At 35.7% G+C, this 23,679-nt stretch overlaps 1 protein-coding gene across 2 annotated transcripts in view; it reads left to right on the top strand.

Annotated features, from left to right (window-relative positions):
* Positions 1–23,679, top strand: part of TECRL (trans-2,3-enoyl-CoA reductase like) — a 145,723-nt gene that overhangs the window by 78,349 nt on the left and 43,695 nt on the right. For both annotated transcript variants that reach the window (XM_055588686.1, XM_055588687.1), the window contains exons 4-5: positions 10,078–10,181; positions 21,343–21,458. In XM_055588686.1, the coding sequence (XP_055444661.1) occupies positions 10,078–10,181; positions 21,343–21,458 (220 nt within the window). The remainder of the gene's footprint in view (positions 1–10,077; positions 10,182–21,342; positions 21,459–23,679) is intronic.

Here is a 23,679-nt window from a genome sequence, read left to right as displayed (position 1 = left end):
TTTCATACATTCACTGTCATTGTGTATTGAAGGCAGGATCTTAACTAACATCTGTCTCAAAAGCTTTTATTGCTATATCCCTCAGTCTACTGCCTGCTAATATACTCTCAGGGATACGGCTCAGTTCTCTTTCCCTTTTTTCCTGTTCAAAAGCAGAATAAGAGAGATAAGGAGAAACAGAATTAATGAATTATAAGGAGAAGTATTCTTTCCATTTAATAAGCCTCAAGTGTTTCAAAATTTCAAACCTTATTTTCTGGTCATAAAATTTAAAAATTTTATGCTAAAAATACACAAAAGTGAGTCCTGCTAAGAATCATTGGGATTGACATCACATCACTTGACCTTACATTTGAACTTGTTAAATAAAAGCTCTGGGTAGATTGGAAATGTCTGAGGAATATTCAGTTCAGGTTCATGATAATAAATCTACAGAGATATCTTTTAAGAAATTTAAATATTTAAATTTTCCTACACAATCCTGACCTGCATTGTATTTTTCTGGTACTTTGCTAATATCCAGGCTATCATTTCTTAGATATCATAGTCACTTAAGGGCAAATGATTTCTCTAAGATGTTTTGTTGTTTTCATTGCTATCTTAATTATTCCACCTTTTTCTGAGATGTCTATGTTGAAAACATGGGTATCCAGAATATTTTTATAAATCACCATTTCTTGAGGTTTCACATTTTTTGAAATTCAAGTGTTCAAGGCAAATTCTCATCCAGTTAGAGTTTTGAAAAGAAGAATCATTGTCTTGTTTCTTTTTGCCTCTATGGGTCTTTTTAACACATGGTTGATGAAATAATATAAAATGAAATAATGGTATTGTTTTCTGAACTTGATTCTTATATGAATTAAAAAAAAAAACCTGAATACCACAAGCATCAGTGTCAGATGTAATTTCAATTTGAGGGATGTTATAAGGGACTGGGGAATTTCTGTTACTTCAACCTTTCTGGTGAATGTGACATTTTATTTCCCTTCACTCATATACCTGGTTGGATGTACCAGTGTGTGATGAGAATAAAGCATAACCCTCCAAGTGTTCTTTGTTTTTTTTTTTTGGAGTGTTTTATAAACAGCCCCATCAAGGACTACCTTTATTGTTTTTTTTATAAGAATGTGATGAACTATTTGAAAAAGGGAATCTATGAATTTAGTGATATAAGCAGGATATGGCACAAAGGCTATTTGGAATAAAACAATTTAAAACCTATCTTTCTACTTACTTATATTCAGAATCTTCTTTTGTAAAGTGAGCTAATAAAGAATCTAACTTATGGTTTGTGTGTGTGTGTATGTGTGCTTTTTTGTAGGTGGTGGCTAGTGTGTAAGTAAGATTATGTTTATAAAGTACTATAATGATTTGTGCATGGTTAACACCTCATTAAACATAGTTATAACTATTAATATTAAGGAAAAAGACAACACCAAAACAAAGCAAGGCATGAATATTACATATTTGCTGCCAGAGTATCTTTGCCAGAATGAGTGCACTATGAATAATTATATCATGTTATTTTAGAGTCTTTTACATTTTCTGTACACAAAAAACTGCTAAAACACAAATAAAAGAACAAGCAATTTATTTTTATGGGAAAATATAGCCAACATTTTTTTGGCTTGGGATCTCTGCTTAGCTGGGCTGGGGTTGGCCTTGCTTGGCTAGTTTCATTCAAACAGCTAAGGTGAGCTGGTGGATTGCTGGACTGGCCAGAATGTTCAGGGCTGTAGCCAGTCCTCTCTGCTCTATATGGTTTCATGCTTCATCAGAAAGTTCTGGCCTTGGTGGAATCAGAAGTGCAAATAAATGAGCACAAGCATTCAAGAATTCATGAAACCCAGGCTTAGAACTGGCTTATGATCCCTTGTCCCACATTCTATTTGTCAGAGCAAGATACTAGACTACCTTATATTCAAGGGGTGGGGAAACCGACACCAACTCTTAATAGAAGGGACTAAAAGTCATATTATGAGTAATGCTGCCATGGTAATGGTGAATAATTTCAGCCATTGTTGCAATAAATCTGTCATACAAACTGGTAACCTAAATGTGTTCTCTCATTACTGTGATTAATATAATTTATAATGTCCTGGAAGTATGGGATGCATCGCTTAGAGTAAGGATCTGGCCTGAATGCCCCGAGTGCTACCTGAGCAAACTAATTTGGGCTACCAAACCAGACTGTGGGATAACTACAATGCAAAAAGCCAGCCCTAACCTAAGACACTGCCAGGCCCGCGCACAGAACAAAGGACTGAACAGAGATAGCCGGCTGCAGACCATCCCCCTCTTGTGACAGGCAGCCAGAGCCAGAAGCGGGCAATCGCAGCCCCAGAGAGACATCATCTACAAAACCATAAGCAGGTTTCTTTGCTAACTAAGACTTCTTGGGGTTCTGGACGGTCAACACCCGCCTGAGAAGGTGCGCCAGTTGTACACCCAGAAAATTGAGCGGCAGGGAGGTGATAAGTCGCAGCAACCGTGCTCACCGAACACCTTATCACCTGAGCTGCTTGGACCTGGGAAGGGCACAAAACACTGGCCCAACCGAGTCTGCGCCTCTGACGACTACCCGAGTGCCTGAACCTGAGCGGCTTGGACCTGGGAAGCACAAGCAGCTCAGGGCTGGCCTCAGATGGTTCCCGGAGGAGCAATCTAGAGCCTGAGCAGTGTGGGCAGGGAGGCTACACGCGCCGTGAGTGGGGGCAGGCCCAGTGTGGCTGAGGCACTGCAAGCACATGCCAATGTTATTTGTTTGCAGTGTCCCTCCCTCCCCATAGCGTGACTGAACAAGTGAGCCTAAAAAAAAAAAAAAAAGGTGTCCACCACCGCCCCCTTTGTATCAGGGCAGAAATCAGACACTGAAGAGACCAGCAAACAGAAGAAGCTATAACAGAGGGAACCGCCTTGGAAGCAACAGGCAATAAATTAAAACCCTGTCGTTAGTACCAACCACATAGGAAGGGGCCTATAGATCTTGAGAAATATAAGCCGGACCAAGGAACTAGCCGAAAATGAACTGCCCCACAATACCCACAACACCAGAGAAAGTCCTAGATATATTTTTACTATTTTTACGATCATTCTTTCTCTCTTTTTTTAAATTTTTAAAAAAAATTTTAAGCCCTCTATTACTCCTTTAATTTTCACTTTTATAACCTACTATTACTTTGCAAAAGAAAAAAAAAAAAGACCCTATTTTTTTAAAGCAAACTTCATATATATTCCTTATAATTTTTGTAACCTTTTTTTTTTCTTTTCTCTTTCTTTCTTTTTCTTTCTTTCTTTCTTTTTTTTTTTCTTTCTTTAACATTGTATTTTTGAAATTCCAAACTCTACTCTAGATTTTTAATTTTAGCTTTTTGGTTGCTGCTGCTGCTAAGTCGCTTCAGTTGTGTCCAACTCTGAGCGACCCCATAGACTGCAGCCCACCAGGCTCCCCCGTCCCTGGGATTCTCCAGGCAAGAATACTGGAGTGGGTTGCCATAGCTTTTTGGTATTTGTTATCAATTTTGTACCTATATTTTTTTTTTAATAATTTTTGTGACTTTTTTTTCTTTCTTTCTCTTATTTTCTTTAACATTGTATTTCTGAAATTCCAAACTCTACTCTAGATTTTTAATTTATGCTTTTTGGTATTTGTTATCAATTTTGTACCTATATTTTTTTTATAATTTTTGTGACTTTGTTTGTTTTTGTTTGTTTGTTTTTTCCCTTTATTTTTCTTCTTCTTTTCTTTAACATTGTATTTTTGAAATTCCAAAACTCTACTCTAGATTTTTAACTTTTGCTTTTTGGTATTTGTTATCAATTTTGTGCCTATATTTTCTTTACAATTTTTGTGACTTTTTTTTTTCTTTTTCTCTCATTCTTTTCCTTCTTCCTTTCTTTAACATTGCATTTTTGAAATTCCAAACTCTACTCTAGATTTTTAATTTTTGCTTTTAGGTATTTGTTACCAATTTTGTACCTTTAAGAACCCAATCTTCAGTATCCATTTTTTACTTGGGAACGAAATTACTGGCTTGACTGCTCTCTCCCCCTTTGGACTCTCCTTTTTCTCCACCAGGTCGCCTGTGTCTCCTCCCTAACCCCTCTCTACTCTACCCAACTCTGTGAATTTGTGTTCCAGATGGTGGAGAACACTTAGGGAACTGATTACTGGCTGGATCTGTCTCTCTCCTTTTCATTACCCCCTTTTATCCTCCTGGCCACCTCTGTCTCCTTCCTTCCTCTTCTCTTTTCTATATAACTCTGTGAACATCTCTGAGTGGTCCACCTGTGGAGTGCACATAAGGAAGTGATTACTGGCTAGCCTGCTCTCTCCTCTACTGATTCCACCTCATCTCATTCGGGTCACCTCTAACTCCCTCCTCCCTCTTCTTTTCTCCATGTAACACTGTGAACCTCTCTGGGTGACCCTCACGGTGGAGAAACTTTTCATCTTTAACCTAAATATTTTATTGATGATGCTGTATATAAGGAGAAGTTTAGAGACTACTGTAAAAATAAGACCAATAACTGGAAGCAGGAGGCTTAAGTCCAAACCCTGACTGCAGGGAACTCCTGACTCCAGGGAACATTAACTTACAGGAGCTCATCAAACGCCTCCATACCATCACTGAAACCAAGCACCACACAAGGGCCAAGAAGTTCCAGGGCAAGACATACCAAGCAAATTCTCCAGCAACACAGGAACACAGCCCTGAGCTCCAATACACAGCTGCCCAAAGTTACTACAAAACCATAGACATCTCATAACTCATTACTGGACACTTCATTGCACTCCAGAGAGAAGAAATCCAGCTCCACCCACCAGAACACTGACACACACAAGCTTCCCTAACCAAGCAACCTTGACAAGCCACCTGTACAAACCCACACACAGTGAGGAAACTCCACAATAAAGAGAACTCCACAAACTGCCAGAATACAGAAAGGACACCCAAAACTCAGCAATTTAAACAAGATGAAGAGACAGAGGAATACCCAGCAGGTAAAGGAACGGGATAAATGACCACCAAACCAAACAAAAGAGGAAGAGATAGGGAATCTACCTGACAAAGAATTCCAAATAATGATAGTGAAATTGATCCAAAATCTTGAAATCAAAATGTAATCACAGATAAATAGCCTGGAGACAAGGATTGAGAAGATGCAAGAAAGGTTTAACAAGGACCTAGAGAAATAAAAAAGAGTCAATATATAATGAATAATGTAATAAATGAGATCAATACACTCTGGAGGCAACAAATAGTAGAATAACAGAGGCAGAAGATAGGATTAGTGAATTAGAAGACAGAATGGTAGAAATAAATGAATCAGAGAGGAAAAAATAAAAATGAATTAAAAGAAATGAGGACAATCTCAGAGACCTCCAGGACAATATTAAACACTAAAACATTCGAATCATAGGAGTCCCAGAAGAAGAAGACAAAAAGAAAGACCATGAGAAAATACTTGAGGAGATAATAGTTGAAAACTTCCCTAAAATGGGGAAGGAAATAATCATTCAAGACCAAGAAATCCAGAGAGGCCCAAACAGGATAAACCCAAGGTGAAACCAATAATTACCTTAAACGTAAATGGGTGGAATGCCCCAGCCAAAAGACAAAGGCAGGCTGAATGAACACAAAAACAAGACCCCTATATATGTTGTCTACAAGAGACCAACCTCAAAACAGGGGACACATACAGACTGAAAGTGAAGGGCTGGAAAAAGATTTTCCATGCAAATAGAGACCAAAAGAAAGCAGGAGTAGCAATACTCATATCAGATAAAATAGACTTTAAAACAAAGGCTGTGAAAAGAGACAAAGAAGGTCACTACATAATGATCAAAGGATCAATCCAAGAAGAAGATATAACAATTATAAATATATATGCACCCAACATAGGAGCACCGCAATATGTAAGACAAATGCTAACAAGTATGAAAGGGGAAATTTACAATAACACAGTAATAGTGGGAGACTTTAATACCCCACTCACACCTATGGATAGATCAACTAAACAGAAAATTAACAAGGAAACACAAACTTTAAAAGATACAATAGACCAGTTGGACCTAATTGATATCTATAGGTCATTTCATCCCAAAACAATGAATTTCACCTTTTTCTCAAGCGCACATGGAACCTTCTCCAGGATAGATCACATTCTGGGCCACAAGTCTAGCCTTGGTAAATTCAAAAAAATTGAAATAATTCCAGGCATCTTTTCTGACCACAATACAGTAAGATTAGATCTCAATTACAGAAGAAATACTATTAAAAATTTCAACATATGGAGGCTGAACAACAGGCTGCTGAATAACCAACAAATCCTAGAAGAAATCAAAAAAGAAATCAAAATTTGCATAGAAACGAATTAAAATGAAAACACAACAATCCAAAACCTGTGGGACACTGTAAAAGCAGTCCTAAGAGGAAAGTTCATAGCAATACAGGCATACCTCAAGAAACAAGAAAAAAGTCAAGTAAATAACCTAACTCTACACCTAAAGCAACTAGAAAAGGAAGACATGAAGAACCCCAGGGTTAGTAGAAGGAAAGAAATCTTAAAAATTAGGGCAGAAATAAATGCAAAAGAAACAAGAGACTATAGCAAAAATCAACAAATTCAAAATCTGGTTCTTTGAAAGGATAAATAAAATTGACAAACCATTATCCAGACACATCAAGAAACAAAGGGAGAAAAATCAAATCAATAAAATTAGAAATGAAAATGGAGAGATCAAAACAGACAACACAGAAATACAAAGGATCATCAGATCAGATCAGATCAGTCACTCAGTTGTGTCCGACTCCTTGTGACCCCATGAATCACAGCACACCAGGCCTCCCTGTCCATCACCAACTCCCAGAGTTCACTGAGACTCACGTCCATCGAGTCAGTGATGCCATCCAGCCATCTCATCCTTTGCCGTCCCCTTCTCCTCCTGCTCCCAATCCCTCCCAGCATCAGAGTCTTTTCCAATGAGTCAACTCTTCGCATGAGGTGGCCAAAGTACTGGAGTTTCAGCTTCAGCATCATTCCTTCCAAAGAAATCCCAGGGCTGATCTCCTTCAAAATGGACTAGTTGGATCTCCTTGCAGTCCAAGGGACTCTCAAGAGTCTTCTCCAACACCACAGTTCAAAAGCATTGATTCTTCAGCGCTCAGCCTTCTTCACAGTCCAACTCTCACATCCATACATGACCACAGGAAAAACCATAGCCTTGACTAGACGAACTTTTGTTGGCAAAGTAATGTCCCTGCTTTTGAATATGCTATCTAGGTTGGTCATAACTTTCCTTCCAAGGAGTAAGCATCTTTTAATTTCATGGCTGCAGTCACCATCTGCAGTGATTTTGGAGCCCAGAAAAATAAAATCTGACACTGTTTCCACTGTTTCCTCATCGATTTCCTATGAAGTTATGGGACTGGATGCCATGATCTTAGTTTTCTGAATGTTGAGCTTTAAGCCAACTTTTTCACTCTCCACTTTCACTTTCATCAAGAGGCTTTTTAGTTCCTCTTCAGTTTCTGCTATAAGAGACTACTATCAGCAATTATATGCCAATAAAATGAACAATGTGGAAGAAATGGACAAATTCTTAGAAAAGTACAACTTTCCAAAACTGGACCAGGAAGAAATAGAAAATCTTAACAGACCCATCACAAGCACGGAAATTGAAACTGTAATCAGAAAACTTCCAGCAAACAAAAGCCCAGGTCCAGACGGCTTCACAGCTGAATTCTACCAAAAATTTAGAGAAGAGCTAACACCTATCCTACTCAAACTCTTCCAGAAAATTGCAGAGGAAGGTAAACTTCCAAACTCATTTTATTAGGCCACCATCACCCTAATACCAAAACATGACAAAGATGCCACGAAAAAAGAAAACTACAGGCCAATATCACTGATGAACATAGATGCAAAAATCCTTAACAAAAATCTAGCAATCAGAATCCAACAACACATTAAAAAGATCATACACCATGAACAAGTGGACTTTTTCCCAGGAATGCAAGGATTCTACAATATTTGCAAATCAGTCAATGTAATACACCACATTAACAAATTGAAAAATAAAAATGATATGATTATCTCAATAGATGCAGAAAAGGCTTTGAAAAAATTCAACATCCATTTATGATAAAAACTCTCCAGAAAGCAGGAATAGAAGGAACATACCTCAACATAATAAAAGCTATATATGACAAACCCACAGCAACCATTATCCTCAATGGTGAAAAATTGAAAGCATTTCCTCTAAAGTCAGGAACAAGACAAGGGTGCCCACTTTCACCATTACTATTCAACATAGTTTTGGAAGTTTTGGCCACAGCAATCAGAGCAGAAAAAAAGAAATAAAAGGAATCCAAATTGGAAAAGAAGAGTAAAACTCTCACTGTTTGAAGATGATATGATGCTCTACATAGAAAACCCTAAAGACTTCACCAGAAAATTACTAGAACTAATCAATGAATATAGTAAAGTTGCAGGATATAAAATCAACACACATAAATCCCTTGCATTCCTGTACACTAATAATGATAAAACAGAAAGAGAAATAAAGGAAAAAATTCCATTCACCATTGCAACAAAAAGAATAAAATACTTAGGGATATATCTACCTAAAGAAACTAAAGACCTATATATAGAAAACTATAAAACACTGGTGAAAGAAATCAAAGAGGACACTAATAGATGGAGAAATATGCCATGTTCATGGATTGGAAGAATCAATATAGTGAAAATGAGTATACTACCCAAAGCAATTTATAGATTCAATGCAATCCCTATCAAGCTACCAACAGCATTCTTCACAGAGCTAGAACAAATAATTTCACAATTTGTATGGAAATACAAAAAACCTCAAATAGCCAAAGCGATCTTGAGAAAGAAGAATGGAACTCTTACACTGTTGGTGGGAATGCAAACTAGTACAGCCACTATGGAGAACAGTGTGGAGATTCCTTAAAAATCTGGAAATAGAACTGCCTTATGATCCAGCAATCCCACTGCTGGGCATACACACTGAAGAAACCAGAATTGAAAGAGACACGTGTACCCCAATGTTAATTGCAGCACTGTTTATTATAGCCAGGACATGGAAGCAACCTAGATGTCCATCAGCAGATGAATGGATAAGAAAGCTGTGGTACATATACACAATGGAGTATTACTCAGCCATTAAAAAGAATACCTTTGAATCAGTTCTAATGAGGTGGATGAAACTGGAGCCTATTATACAGAGTGAAGTAAGCCAGAAAGAAAAACACCAATACAGTATACTAATGCATTTATATGGAATTTAGAAAGATGGTAACAATAACCCTGTGTACAAGACAGCAAAAGACACACTGATGTATAGAACAGTTTTTTGGACTCTGTGGGAAAGGGAGAGGGTGGGAAGATTTGGGAGAATGGCATTGAAACATGTATAATATCATATATGAAACGAGTCGCCAGTCCAGGTTCGATGCACGATACTGGATGCTTGGGACTGGTGCACTGGGACGACCCAGAGGGATGGTATGGGGAGGGAGGAGGGAGGAGGGTTCAGGATGGGGAACACATGTATATCTGTGGATTCATTTTGATATATGGCAAAACCTATACAATATTGTAAAATTAAAAAAATAAATGAATAAATAAATAAACAGGAAAAAATGAAAGAAACCTGTAAAAAAAAAAATTCTACTCCATCTAATTCATCTTACATTAAAATCAATTATAGAACAGTTGATATGTATGTCTACTGACACACAAAATTATACTTCAAAATATACTTTATCATATTTGATTATGATATTATCTAAAATTACATTTTTCTCAGAGCACAATAGTAGCTAGTGGTAATCTGTACTTTGTTTAAATGGCATTAGAAAACCACTGTGTATTTGAAAATTTGCCAGATATATTTTATAAAATTGGTTTATTCATATGCTATCTTATTTTAAAGATTTACTATAAATTGCAATTTCTTTTGTCCTTAGCTTTCACTAGTTTCACTTTAAAAATTTTTATCATTTGTTTGCCTCAAAATTGTATTAAAATATTATTTCCTTATTGTTTAAGGTGGGCCCTTTCTGAAGGACAACTTAACCATTCAAAGTGTTGCAGCTTCGTCTATTGTCACACTCTATTTTACAGACCTAGGTCAACAAGTCAGTTGGACTACAGTAAGTATCAATTTGAAATGCAATATAGATGTCCCACGTTTTGATGTGAATGATTTGTTGAGAGAGGATATTTTCTATCAAATAAATTCATAGTGAAACAAAATATTGCACTAAAAGTATTTTAAATTCTCCATTCTTACTATGATCAATGGCCAAATTTCCATTCAAGAACTGGAGAAAGGGGGAAAAAATGGTTGAAAGAAGAAATAATTATTTTGTAAATTCAAATCTATCTCATGAGTGATGGCCTCATTTCTATTTTCCCTGTGTCTTGTCAGTTACTTGGTATTTCTTCATCTTTTCCTTCTAGGAGCCTCAGTATAATGAAGACACATTTGTCATTGGAAAGAAGGGAGATAGAATATTCAATAAAAAATGTCCCAAGACAGTTGAGAGGACATTTTAAAATCTGAGAGTGAGGAAATAAGACTTATTTGAGTTGTAGGGGTTGGGGTGTTTTTTCAACTTACTTGAAGGAGGTAATTTCAAAGTGGTGGCAACTGAATCCAATAGCATTAGAAGAATGAAGACCATATTAAAAAACAAGAGAAGTAAGAAACAGAAAATACTTGATACTACTTCACAAGTACTGAAGGATTCATGAGTAATGAATAGATAGATGGGATATCTTCAGTAGCAAGAAGCTATGTGGAAAAGACTCTGATGCTGGGAGGGACTGGGAGCAGGAGGAGAAGGGGACGACAGAGGATGAGATGGCTAGATGGCTTCACTGACTCGATGGACGTGAGTCTGGGTGAACTCCGGGAGTTGGTGATGGACAGGGAGGCCTGGCGTGCTGTGATTCATGAGGTCACAAAGAGTCGGACACGACTGAGCGACTGAACTGAACTGAACTGATGTGTTCTTTAGTGACAGGAAGTGAAGGAGTTAATCTGATGAGTAACTTTGGCACTGATGTACAAAAATTAGTGCAATCATTCATTTTTCAGTTAAATTTAATCTATTTTCTTTATATTATTCAGACTTTTAATATTTTTTCTGGTTACATTCAATTTCATACTTGTGATGTGATTACTTTTAATATTTTCTATTCAAATTGGCTTTCTTTTGCCAGCTTAGTGTTTTGAGTTTTCCCTGTATAGTTAAACAATCAATTTTTAAAATTATTAAAGACACAGGATAATTTATACATTGTTATTTAAGTCTCATAATGAGAAATTCAAGTTTACATTCATGAATCAAAATGTCACATGCTTTAATTTTCCACCAATTTTTCCTGTATTATCTTCTTGAATTTAGATAATTATATTTAGTGTGCTTGGCTAAATGGTTGCTCTAGTTTCCAAGATTTATTGAGCCTTTGAGTGTTAATTTGTTGCATTAAAAAATAAATAAAACTAAGTTTAGAGTTATTTGGCCACCTGATGTGAATAAATGACTCATTGGAAAAGACCCTGATGTTGGAAAAGATTGAGGGCAGGAGAAGAAGGGGACAACAGAGGATGAGATGGTTGATGGCATCACCAACTTGATATTGGTGATGGACAGAGAAGCCTGGCATGCTGCAGTCCATGAGGTCGCAAACAGTCACACATGACTGAACGACTGAACTGAACTGAACTGAAGTTTAGAGTATTCTGAATCTTTGTGGAGTATATCATACTGTTTACCAAAAAGCTACTAACGCATGCATATTGTAACAAAGTGTTTAGAGTTTAAAAGTAATATCTACAGACCCTTGCTAAAAGAGATGTTAGACAAGCAGATTTTTATCTTCAAAGGTTAAAATATTCAAGGAATCTTTGTCCACATTCATGATGAAAAAGGAATTCTATCTACAGAAACTGTGTCAGAGTGAGTGGCAATAACTGTGATACATAATAAATTTCAGCTGCATCATTGGGATAAGCACTGAGAAAAAAAAAGCTAAGGTAGAATTCTGTGACAATTGTGCTAGAAAATTACAGCTTATCTGAGAGGAAAGTCATTTAGGTGACAAAGAGAACTATGAAAATAGGCTGGATATTTTTAAATCAACCCTATGGTTCACACTTTTTTGCTCCAAATGAGTCAGTCCTATTAAATGCTAAAAATATACACATTACATTGCCATCACACCCACTTTATATCAACTAAATTGCACAATTAAAGCAATATTTTACCACAATTAACATTCTTACACCTTTATAAAATATTAAAATTCACTCCTATAATAAAAGCATTATTAAGTTTTCTTTTTTGTGAGAAACAATCTCTTTAATTTAGCAAGGTCAAAATTAGTAATTTAATAATATTTTTCAAGAGGCAAGAGTTTGCTGCAGAATGTTGAGAAAATTCTTGTCTGGTGGAACTTAGGATAAATTGGAAGACTTAGGATAATGTTATAAATTAATATAATTATAATAAAATAATTCCCATCATACAAATCCTATTAACTAAACATCACATTCCGTTTTCATCATTTTTATCTTTATTAATGTTTCTGTACATGCTGTGCGTAGTCACTCAATTGTGTCCGATCCTATGAACTGTAGCCCGCCAGGCTCTTCTGTCCATGGGGATTCTCCAGCCAAGAATACTGGAGTGGGTTGCCATGCCCTCCTCCAGGGGATCTTCCCAACCCAGGGATCAAACCCAGGTCTCCTGTATTGCAGACAGATTTTTTTTTAACTATCTGAGCCACAAGAGAAGCATGTGTATGCATAGTCCTATGCAAATTATGAACTTCCCTCATAGCTGAGTTGGTTAAGAATCTGCCTGCAATGCAGGAGACCTGGTTTTGATACCTGGGTAGGGAGACTCCCTGGAGAAGGAAATGTCACCCCACTCCAGGATTCTTGCCTGGAGAATCCCAAGGACAGAGGAGGAGCCTGGCAGGCTACAGTCCATGGGGTCACAAGAATCAGACATGACTTACCTACTAAACTACTACTACTATGCAAATTAGTTCTTGCATAGATTTATGTATCTACCAAACTCAGATATAGAATTGTTCAATTCTTCAAAAGGAACTCCTTCATCTTATTCCTCTGTATTTACAGAGAAATCTATCCTGGGGCAACCACTGATCTGTTTTTCATCTCTATATTATTGCCATGTAGTGATTGCTCTGTAAACAGAATCAAATAATTTTTGAGACTGATGTTTATTTTTCTCTTAGTATAGTGACTCTGGGATCCATCTTGGTTATTGCATGTATATCAATACTTATGCTTCTTTTTATTGGTGAGTAGTACTTGATTATATGTATGTAATTGGGTTTGTTTATTCACCCACTGACAGACATTTGAATGGTCTTCAGTATTGTTTGTTACAAATAAAGCAACAACCTACCTGTGTGTTGGTGTTTATATGAACATAGGTTTTTAATTTTCTGCAATCACTATTGAGTTGTAATATTACTTTTAATATTCTACATATCTAGATACAAGTCTTTTGTCTGATGCGTGGTTTGCAAATGTTTTCTCTCAGTTTTAGCTTGTCTTTTCATCATTTTAATAGGATTTTTGTTGCTGTACAAAAAGTTTTCAATTTTAATGCAGCATAATTTATTAATATTTTCTTAAAGGATCTTTTCTTCACTTTCATATGTAAGAAATATTTGCCTAGCCCTAGACCTAGGAGTTCTTCTTCTGAGTTTTTCTAATCATTTAACATTTTTATATTTTACATTTTAATCATAATATTTTTATTATAAATAATTATCTATTTTTAATCACAAGGCCTAATGTTTTTTTTTTTAATTTGTTTCACATATCTTATAATCCATTTCTGGTTTCTTTTTTATTGTTCCATTTGGATTAATTGCCATACTATTAGCTTCTCTGGTATTTTGGTGGTTGTTGTTCAGTTGCTAAGTCATGTCTGAGTCTTTGTAACCCCATGAACTGTAGCACAACAGGCTTCCCTGTCCTTCACTGTCTCCCTGAGTAGGCTCAAATTCATGTCCATTGACTCAGTGATGCCATCCAACCATCTGATCCCATGTTGCCCACTTATCCTCTTGTCCTTAATCTTTCCCAGCATCAGGGTCTTTTCCAATGAGTTGGCTCTTTGCATCAAGTGCCCAAAGTATTGGAGCTTCAACCCCAGTCCTTCCAGTGAATATTCAGGACTGATTTCCTTTAGAATTGACTGGTATGATATCCTTGCTGTCCAAGGGACTCCTGAGAGGCTTCTCCAGCACCACAGTTTGAAAGCATCAATTCTTCAGCGCTCACCCTTCTTTATGGTCCATCTCTCACATCCATACATGACTACTGGAAAAACCATTGCTTTGAGTATATGGACCTTTGTCACTAAAGCGATGCATCTGCTTTCTAATACACTGTCTAGTTTGATCATAGGTTTTCTTCCAAGGAGAAAGCATCTATTAATTTTGTGGCTGCAGTCACTGTCCACAGTTATTTTGGAGCCCAAAAATATGAAATCTGACACTGTTTCCACTCTTTACCCATCTATTTGCCATGAAGTGATGGGACCAGATGGCATGATCCTTGTTTTTGAATTCTGAGTTATAAGCTTTTCCATACTGTTCATGTGGTTCTCAAGGCAAGAATACTGAAATGGTTTGCCATTCCTTTCTCCAGTGGACCACCTTTTGTCAGAACTCTCCACCATGACATGTCCATCTTGGATGGCCCTATGTGGCATGGCTCATAGTTTCATTGAGTTAGACAAGGCTGTGGTCCATGTGATCAGTGTGATTAGTTTTCTGTGATTGTGGTGTTCATTCTGTCTGCCCTCTGATAGATAAGAGGGTTATGGAAACTTCCTAATGGGAGAGACTGACTGTGGGGGAAGCTGGGTCTTGTTCTTGATTGATGTTTTTTAACTGTGGGGTTGGAGAAGACTCATGAGAGTCCCTTGGACTGTAAGGAGATCAAACCAGTCAATCCTAAAGGAAATCAGTCCTGAATATTCATTGGAAGGACTGATGCTGAAGCTGAAACTCCAATCCTTTGGCCACCTGATGTGAAGAACTGACTTATTAGAAAAGACCCTGATTCTGGGAAAGACTGAAGGTAGGAGGAGAAGGGGATGACAGAGGACGATATGGTTGGATGGCATCACCGACTCGATGGACAAGAGTTTGAGCAAGCTCCAGGAGTTGGTGATGGACAGGGAAGCCTGGCATGCTGCAGTCCAAGGGGTCACAAAGAGTCAGACATGACTGAGCAACTGAACTGATTGACAGTTTTAAGCCAACTTTTTTTTCACTCTCCTCTATCAGCTTCAAGAGGCTTTTTAGTTTCTCTTCACTTTCTGCCATTAGAGTGGTATCATCTGCATATCTGAGGTTGTTGATATTTCTCCTGGCAAACTTGATTACAACTTGTGAATATAGCCCAGCATTTCCTATGATGTACTCTGTATGTATGTTAAATAAGCAGGGTGTGGTATATAGTCTTGATGTACTCCTTTCCCAGTTTTGAACAAGTCCATTGTTCCATGTCCAGTACTAACTGTTCCTTCTTGTCCTGCATACAGGCTTCTCAGGAGTCAGGTAAGGTGGTCTGGCATTCCCATCTCTTTAAGAATATTCCACAGTTTGTTGTGATCCACACAGTCAAAGACTTTAGCATAGTCAATGAAGCAGAATTAGATGTAGCTATATCCTATGTTTCAATAACTCTAATGATTACCCAAGAGATTACACTGCACATTTAAACTATTGAGTACTAATAAAATTGTTTATTAATGTGAAGATAATGCATTAATAGTTGAATGAGTTTTATTTGAGGCATTTGGTCTCCTTCTGAGTTTTCTATTGTGAATTATTTTAATTCTTTATAAATTTTAAAGCAAAAATATACTACTATAATTTCATATGGTCAATCTTTATTTAAATTTATTTTTTTTTACTGCAATTTAGTTTTTCCTTCTAATACTGAGGTTACATCTGGTATCATTATCCTTCTTTCTGAAAAACACCTTAATGTTGTATTATCGTTCTGTCTTTGATGAGTTCTCCCAATTATTGTTCATCTTAAAATGTATTCATTTAGTCTATATTCTTGGACAATATTTTTTCAGAAAAAAATACACATTGGCAGCTATTTCTGTCTTTATTTAAAAACACTATTAGTTTGATTTCCAACTCCCATTATTTCTGTTGAAAAGTCTATTGTACTCCTTAAAGTTTTTCCCTGGTTTATTTAGAATTTTTATTTTATTTGATTATGGTGCACATAGTTATGATTGTGGTTTTATTTATCCTGCTTTGGGTTTATTGTGTTATCTGCATTCCTGGCTTGATAGTTATATCTAATTTGAAAAAATTGCATAATCTCTTCATCTTTTGATTCTCCATTATTTTCTTTGTATTCTCTTTTTGGGATTCCTATTACATTTTCATATTTTCCTTTCCAAAGTTTTCATATGTATATCATATATGAAACGAGTCACCAGTCCAGGTTCGATGCTTGATACTGGATGCTTGGGGCTGGTGCACTGGGACGACCCAGAGGGATGGTATGGGGAGGGAGGAGGGAGGAGGGTTCAGGATGGGGAACACATGTATACCTGTGGCAGATTCATGTTGATATATGGCAAAATCAATACAATACTGTAAAGTTAAATAAAATAAAATTAAAAAAACACAAAGTTTTCAAATATCACTAAAATTTCAACTTTTTATTTTTCTTTGAACATTAAAAGATTGTTTTCTAAAAGTATGTGCTTGATAATTCTGTTATGTGAACCTTTAGTTCAACCATTTTCAATGCCTGGGGCTGCTTTTGGTTATGGTCATGATATCTTCACTCCTTGTATAACTGCATATTTCTGACATTGCAGAAAAATTATATTAATAAATTTAAAGATTACTTGGAGAAGCCTTGGGTGATTTTATCTTTCAAATATAATTTATCATTCTGAAGATGGACTAATGGCACTATTGAGTACAGGTCATCTCATTCCTAAGTTTTAACTGTTCTACTTTCCAACTCAAAATCTGGGGTTTTTATAGCCACCTTAGTCTTCAACAGACAACAAACAGTAATTTTGGTGCTTCCAGTCTTAAGCACCCTCAAAAGATTGGTCTTTACTTCAGGCACTTACCAAATTTCATACCCCAGGTTAATTACTACTCTGGAGAATCTTATAAAATATTTTGATCTTCTAATTCTTAAAAGACTCAGTAACTCTTTGGAGCCTGAAAAATATTTTGATTATTTTTTCTTGGTGATCTCATTATGAAGGTTTGTTTGCATAACATGAGCATAGAATTATCCATTACATGTTGTTCATATAACAGTTAATTTTTCTTGGGAAAAAAAAAAAAAAAAAACCTTCTAGTATCACATTAGCTTCAATAGTACTCATGGAGTACTAAGCAATATTACTATTGGGAAGTTTTCTCATAATTTTAGTAGCTCTCCTATCTTTAGAAAATAACTGTTGACACCATTTTTTGCAGCAGGGCTTCTCTAGTGGCTCAGTGGTAAAGAATCATCCTGCCAATGTAGGAGACATAGGTTCAGTCCTTTGATTGGGAAGAACTCCTTGAGTAGGAAATGGCAATGCTCTCCAGTGTTCCTGCCTGTAAAATTCTATGGACAGAGGAGTCTGGTAGGTTACAGTCTATGGAGTCTCAAAAGAGTCAGACATGACCTAGCAACTAAACAATTTTCAACAACTGTGACACAAGCAATTCATGTTCCTTTTAATGGTCAATTGCAATTTTAGAGAACAAGCCAAAACCACCCTAATAATAATAGGATTAAAAAATATTTTTTTAAAGGAAGGATGCATGCATTAAATGAAATCTTAGCCCAAGGGTTTTAATCAATTTACAACTGCAGTTGAATAGAATTTATATTTTCTAAAACTGTTTATTGTCTTACTCCTTTTCAATTTAGAAATACAACAAGTTGAATATTCTAGAGGAGTTCTAAAAAATACCAGTTTCATAGCTTGTCTAGTAAAAATAGTGAATTTTACATTAAAAGCAACACATTAGTTTAAAAAAGAGAACTTTCTATAAAGGGGAAGTATGAAAATAAGGATGGGGAACACATGTATACCTGTGGCAGATTCATTTTGATATTTGGCAAAACTAATACAGTTATGTAAAGTTTAAAAATAAAATAAAATTAAAAAAAATAAAAATAAAAATATATTGAACTTAGAAGTAGTATGTATCTTCAAAGTAAAAAAAAAAAAAGAAAGTGTACTTGCTTATTTTGAAAATAAAATCACCAGTAAATTTTGGATTAAGGTGGAGTTTCTAATCATTGTAAATTCGTCTGCATAGGCTGTATACCTCTAAGTATATATTTCCTTTGTATGTTTATTTCATCTTTAGTTTTGTTATTCTTTTTAGTAGAAGAAAAGCAATTTCTGTTTCAGAAATCTGTTTTATTAACATTTATATATCCTGCTTTTTAAATTATAAATCTATTTTCTGATCACTTTCTAAGTTTAATCAGTCCAAAAGTTATTTTTTTATTACCCTCCAGGGCTTTTAAATCAGAATATACCCTTTATACTTTGGCATTCTTTTAATCCCAGTGTTTCAGAATGAACAATATTTGTGATAAAATATTGGGTTTCCTAGAACATATTACTGTAAGATAGCAGGATCTCCAATTTTTTTAGGAGATGATGGAGATAAGATTGTAGTTTAATTTCCTCTGATCCAAAAAAAAACTTTCTATTTATGACAGTATGTTTATCAACTTAATAAATAGTGATATTTGGTCATATTAACTATTGTTTACAACGTTTTTCATTTCTGACATCTCACTATAGAATTTGCTCAAAATTGACTTGACTAGGTCAGAGACATTGAAATAAATATTTTAAAACAATCATCATCCTAATTAGTCTAGAGTATTAACTAGATTCTATTATCAGACATTCAGAAGATATTTTTATTTATATATGAATAATCAGGAATGTTTTATGCCATAAATTAATATATTAAAAGGTTGCTTTAGTACTGAATTTATTGGATTTATAAATTTATAAAATTATTGCATTGTTCTTATCCTCATTTAAAAATATTTCTTACCTTGTGAGATAATAAATATTGTTTAAAAATGTGTAAAAAGACAGTTACATATATAAATAGACATTTATACATGTTTATGTATATACATGTGATTATATGTATGTGCCTATATATCATATACTGTAATCATGTAGCTCCACAAAATTGTCAACAGAGATAAAAGCATCAGTTCAGTTCAGTCACTCAGTCGTGTCTGACTCTTTGCGACCCCATGAATGGCAGCACGCCAGGCCTCCCTGTCCATCACCAACTCCCAGAGTTCACTCAGACTCACGTCCATCTAGTCAGTGATGCCATCCAGCCATCTCATCCTCTGTCATCCCCTTCTCCTCCTGCCCCCAATCCCTCCCAGCATCAGAGTCTTTTCCAATGAGTCAACTCTTCTCACTAGGTGGCCAAAGTACTGGAGTTTCAGCTTTAGCATCATTCCTTCCAAAGAAATCCCAGGGCTGATCTCCTTCAGAATGGACTGGTTGATCTCCTTGTAGTCAAGGGGCTCTCAAGAGTCTTCTCCAACACCACAGTTCAAAAGCATCAATTCTTTGGTGCTCAGCTTTCTTCACAGTCCAACTTTCACATCTATACATGACCACTGGAAAAACCATAGCCTTGACTAGACGGACCTTTGTTGGCAAAATAATGTCTCTCCTTTTCAATATGCTATCTCGGTTGGTGATAACTTTTCTTCCAAGGAGTAAGCGTTTTTTAATTTCATGGCTGCAGTCACCATCTGCAGTGATTTTGGAGCCCAACAAAATAAAGTCTGACACTGTTTCCACTGAAAAATCAATGTGCGCACTTACATATTTGAGCAAAATACGTACAGCTTCAAGTTTCCTTTCTTAGAAATGATGAAAATTGGCAAAGACAAAGCAAAACAGAAGTGGCAGTTGGATTTATCATTGTCATATTTGTCTTCTTTCTCTTCTCTGCTTTTCTCTTTGAAAACTCGTAGGGAAATTATTTTCCCTTTTCTGACTGAAAATTTCAGAATGTGACTTTAACCTGGTTTTAGCATCAAGACAAAGTCAAATGATGGACACTCACCAGATTCAGAAAGCTATCAGAAAATCAGCCAATTAATCTTTTTGAAATCATGTGGTCTAGTTTCCAATTATCTTTCCAAATCTTATGATTGTCTCTCTATAGATTGGATATCTCTCTCCACATACATGGTTGTCATACTTGTGACAAGTTCCAAAAGAAGCTCCAGAATTCAGAAAGCAATCCTCTAAAACTACTCACTCAGACTCAGTAAAAATCTGAAATTTCCAGGAGAGAGAAGTAAATTATTTCAGTTTGAATAAGGGTCAAATTGATTTTTCTTGGTGGTTCCAATGGCAAAGAATCTGCCTGCTACGTGGGAGACCTGGGTTTGATCCCTGGGTCAGGAAGATCTCCTGGAGAAGAGAATGGCAACCCACTCCAGTATTCTAGCCTGGAGAATTCCATGGAAAGAGGATTCTGGTAGGCTACAGTCCATGGAGTCTCAAAAAGTCAGATAGAACTGAGCGACTAACACTTTCACTTTCAAATTGATTGAATTCTAGATGACATGGCAGCAAAAAGCTATTTCCCATTCCATTTAGTGACAGGGATGTTTAACATAGAAGATTCATTCAGTACGGGGCTGGAAAGACATGAGAAATGCACTTATGCATTTGATTAAATGAATTTATTTAATGATAAAAATCATATGATTAAATAAAAATCTTTGCTATTTATGAAGACATCATTATATTTATGTCTAATATTTTTATTTAACTATTTATAATTGTCCTTTACCTTAACTCTTGGCTAATTTTTCTAAGGAAGATTTCCTGTTATTTGTGACAGCACTTGGTCTAGTTGTTTTTAGAGAACAGATGCTCACCTATCCATTTCACCAGCTTATACAGCAGGGTAAGTCTGGGGACATTTTATCATGGTTCTGTGTTAGTCGCTCAGCTCAGTCATGTCCAATGCTTTGAGACCCCAGGTATTCTGTCATCCACTAGGCTCCTCTGTCCATGGGATTTTCCAGGCAAAAATACTAGAGTGGGTTGCCATTCCCCTCTCCAGGGGATCTTCCAGACCCAGAGATTGAACCCGGGTCTCCTGCATTGCAGGCAGATTCTTTACTGTCTGAGCCACCAGGGAAGCTATAAAATGTACTGTTTAAACTAAATCACTTTCTTTTTTCAGGTATTTTTGGCTGAATACACAGGACCTCTGCTAATATATCTCCTCTTTTATTTGAGGATCCCGTATATATATAACATGAAAGAGAGCTCTAGAAGATTATGTCACCCAGTGGTACAGTAAGTAATACATACACATGGTACATATAGATTAAGAAGTAGACAAACTAATACACAGATATTATGTTAAAAAATATTGTAAACTCAATGAACATGGATTCACTTTTAGGGAAATACATTTTTGTAAGTTTATAAACAAGTATCTATTACTTAATATACTTAATAAAGTATATTAAGAGTATATGTTTATAAAGTACCTATTACTTAATATACTTAATAGAGTATATTAAGAGTATATAATAGAGTATATACCTCCACCTTAGAGTGGAGATAAGTTCTGTTAGTTATGATCACAATCAACAAGCAAATGAAATGCTTAATGTTACAAAGTTTAGAGGTCATATATAGGGCTCAGAATATAAATACTAAAAATATGGGCACAATTTCATAGATAATCAATAACTTAACTAATAAACAGGAAGAAAAAAAAGGTTTTAAAATTTACGTTTAATAAATTAAAGGCCAAAATCAAATTTAACTCTGATATAAAACACAAAAAAAGACCAAAGACACTTATCAAATATGAATGTATGATTCTTTACATACTATGGAAATAACCTCTTTCTCTGTGAAAGTGAAAGTTGCTCAGTCATGTCCAACTCTTTAATAGTCCATGGAATTCTCTAGGCCAGAGTAGTGGAGTGGGTAGCCTTTCCCTTCTCCAGGGGATCTTCCCAACCCAGGGATCAAACCCAGGTCTCTCATTGCAGGTGGATTCTTTACGTCTGTCCCCTAGATCAAATATTAAATTAAAAAGAAAGAGAATAATCATGCAAGATGCTACTTTGATATGTAGAGTTACCAATTTATTTTTTTTGGAAAAGAAATCTGAGCAAATGCCTAAACTCTAAGTGAATTAAGAAGCAAAATTCAGATCGTATGGATGCTATATGATAGAGAAAAACTTGACTCCTGGATGTCCCATATGAAATTAATCTTTCATTCACTATTACTTCTGTACTACAGCCACAATGCCCACCCTTCTTGTTCTGATTTCTGCCATGCCCTTTCACACAAGAGCATCTACACACACCATCCCTCTTCCTCCAACCTTTCTTCATGGCCTTTCACTTTCTTATCTCTTATTCAAACTTCACATAAAGCTCAATATTTCTTATCAGTGTTAGCATTTCTATTCCTTCCATAAGAAATATACTACTAAAATATTTCCCTTTATACATTTTATTACTTTAAAATTATATATTTACATAGTCATTTGTGTTTTTCACTCTATGAATTTAAGTTATATAATGAGTGTCTTTTGATGTTCAATCTTTTATGTTAATAATACATTACATGATTTTTAAAAAAACACGCAATTGTAATGTTTTGAATGAATAGAGGCATGAAACAATTACATACAAATTTATTTTACATTGGGCTTTTTAGAGTATGAAAAGAAAGGAACCTGAACTGGATGTGTGTTCTGAGATGGGCTTTTTAAAGAAAGTTATGTTTAAATATTTTCTATGTTTTCTGAAGGTATGTGAGATTGCCAAACTAGTAAATCTGAGAAATATTAATATGGAAATTATCTGTGGTACATAGAAGTTTGATGCTTTGTAGGAGCAGAGAGAAAGCGTATGGAGCATGTGTACAGGAGGCAAGAGAAGGTTGGATCTCAGGGATCATGGTCAGGTAGTATAGGACAAGTTGTTCAGGTCCTTTGGTAACATGAAAGTCAGTCTTTCTTTTTCTTAAGTGAAGAGAATGCCCAAATCATTTAGAAAGAGTCTGGGGTGGAGAGTTTATTGGAGAATGTAATTGCCCTCATTTTTTAGATCAGACATATAATAATAATGTGCACCAGATATACATCACAGCATGGAGGGAGGACCTTTTTCTTTTTTTACCCGGCAACATTGTCAAAGGAATTGACTGATAATTGGTTGCTAGTCTTAAACACAAACATGGCATGTTTTGTAACATCTCAGTGATAAATGCATGGGTGCCACATTCTTCCTAAAGCACAAATATGTTAAGTTTACATGAAATCATTCAGAGTAGATACACACAAACTACTTTTGAAAGTTAAGTGTCTAGTAGAGGTCTATAAAATAATCCCAAGATCTCTAAGGCAATTCAGTTTCAGGACAGGTCATTTCTCAAAGTTAAAAAGATAAAATTTCAAACCCCACATCCACCTGACATATAATCCAATGTTACTTCTTCTAAGTCACTTTGAATCATATTACGGAGCATTTTTCTGCTAGTTTCCACT

The sequence above is a fragment of the Bubalus kerabau genome, chromosome 7 (genome assembly GCF_029407905.1).
Source record: "Bubalus kerabau isolate K-KA32 ecotype Philippines breed swamp buffalo chromosome 7, PCC_UOA_SB_1v2, whole genome shotgun sequence".
NCBI lineage: Eukaryota > Metazoa > Chordata > Mammalia > Artiodactyla > Bovidae > Bubalus > Bubalus kerabau.
The sequence above is the reverse complement of the archived record's forward strand: the minus strand, read 5'-3'. Positions and strand labels throughout refer to the sequence as shown.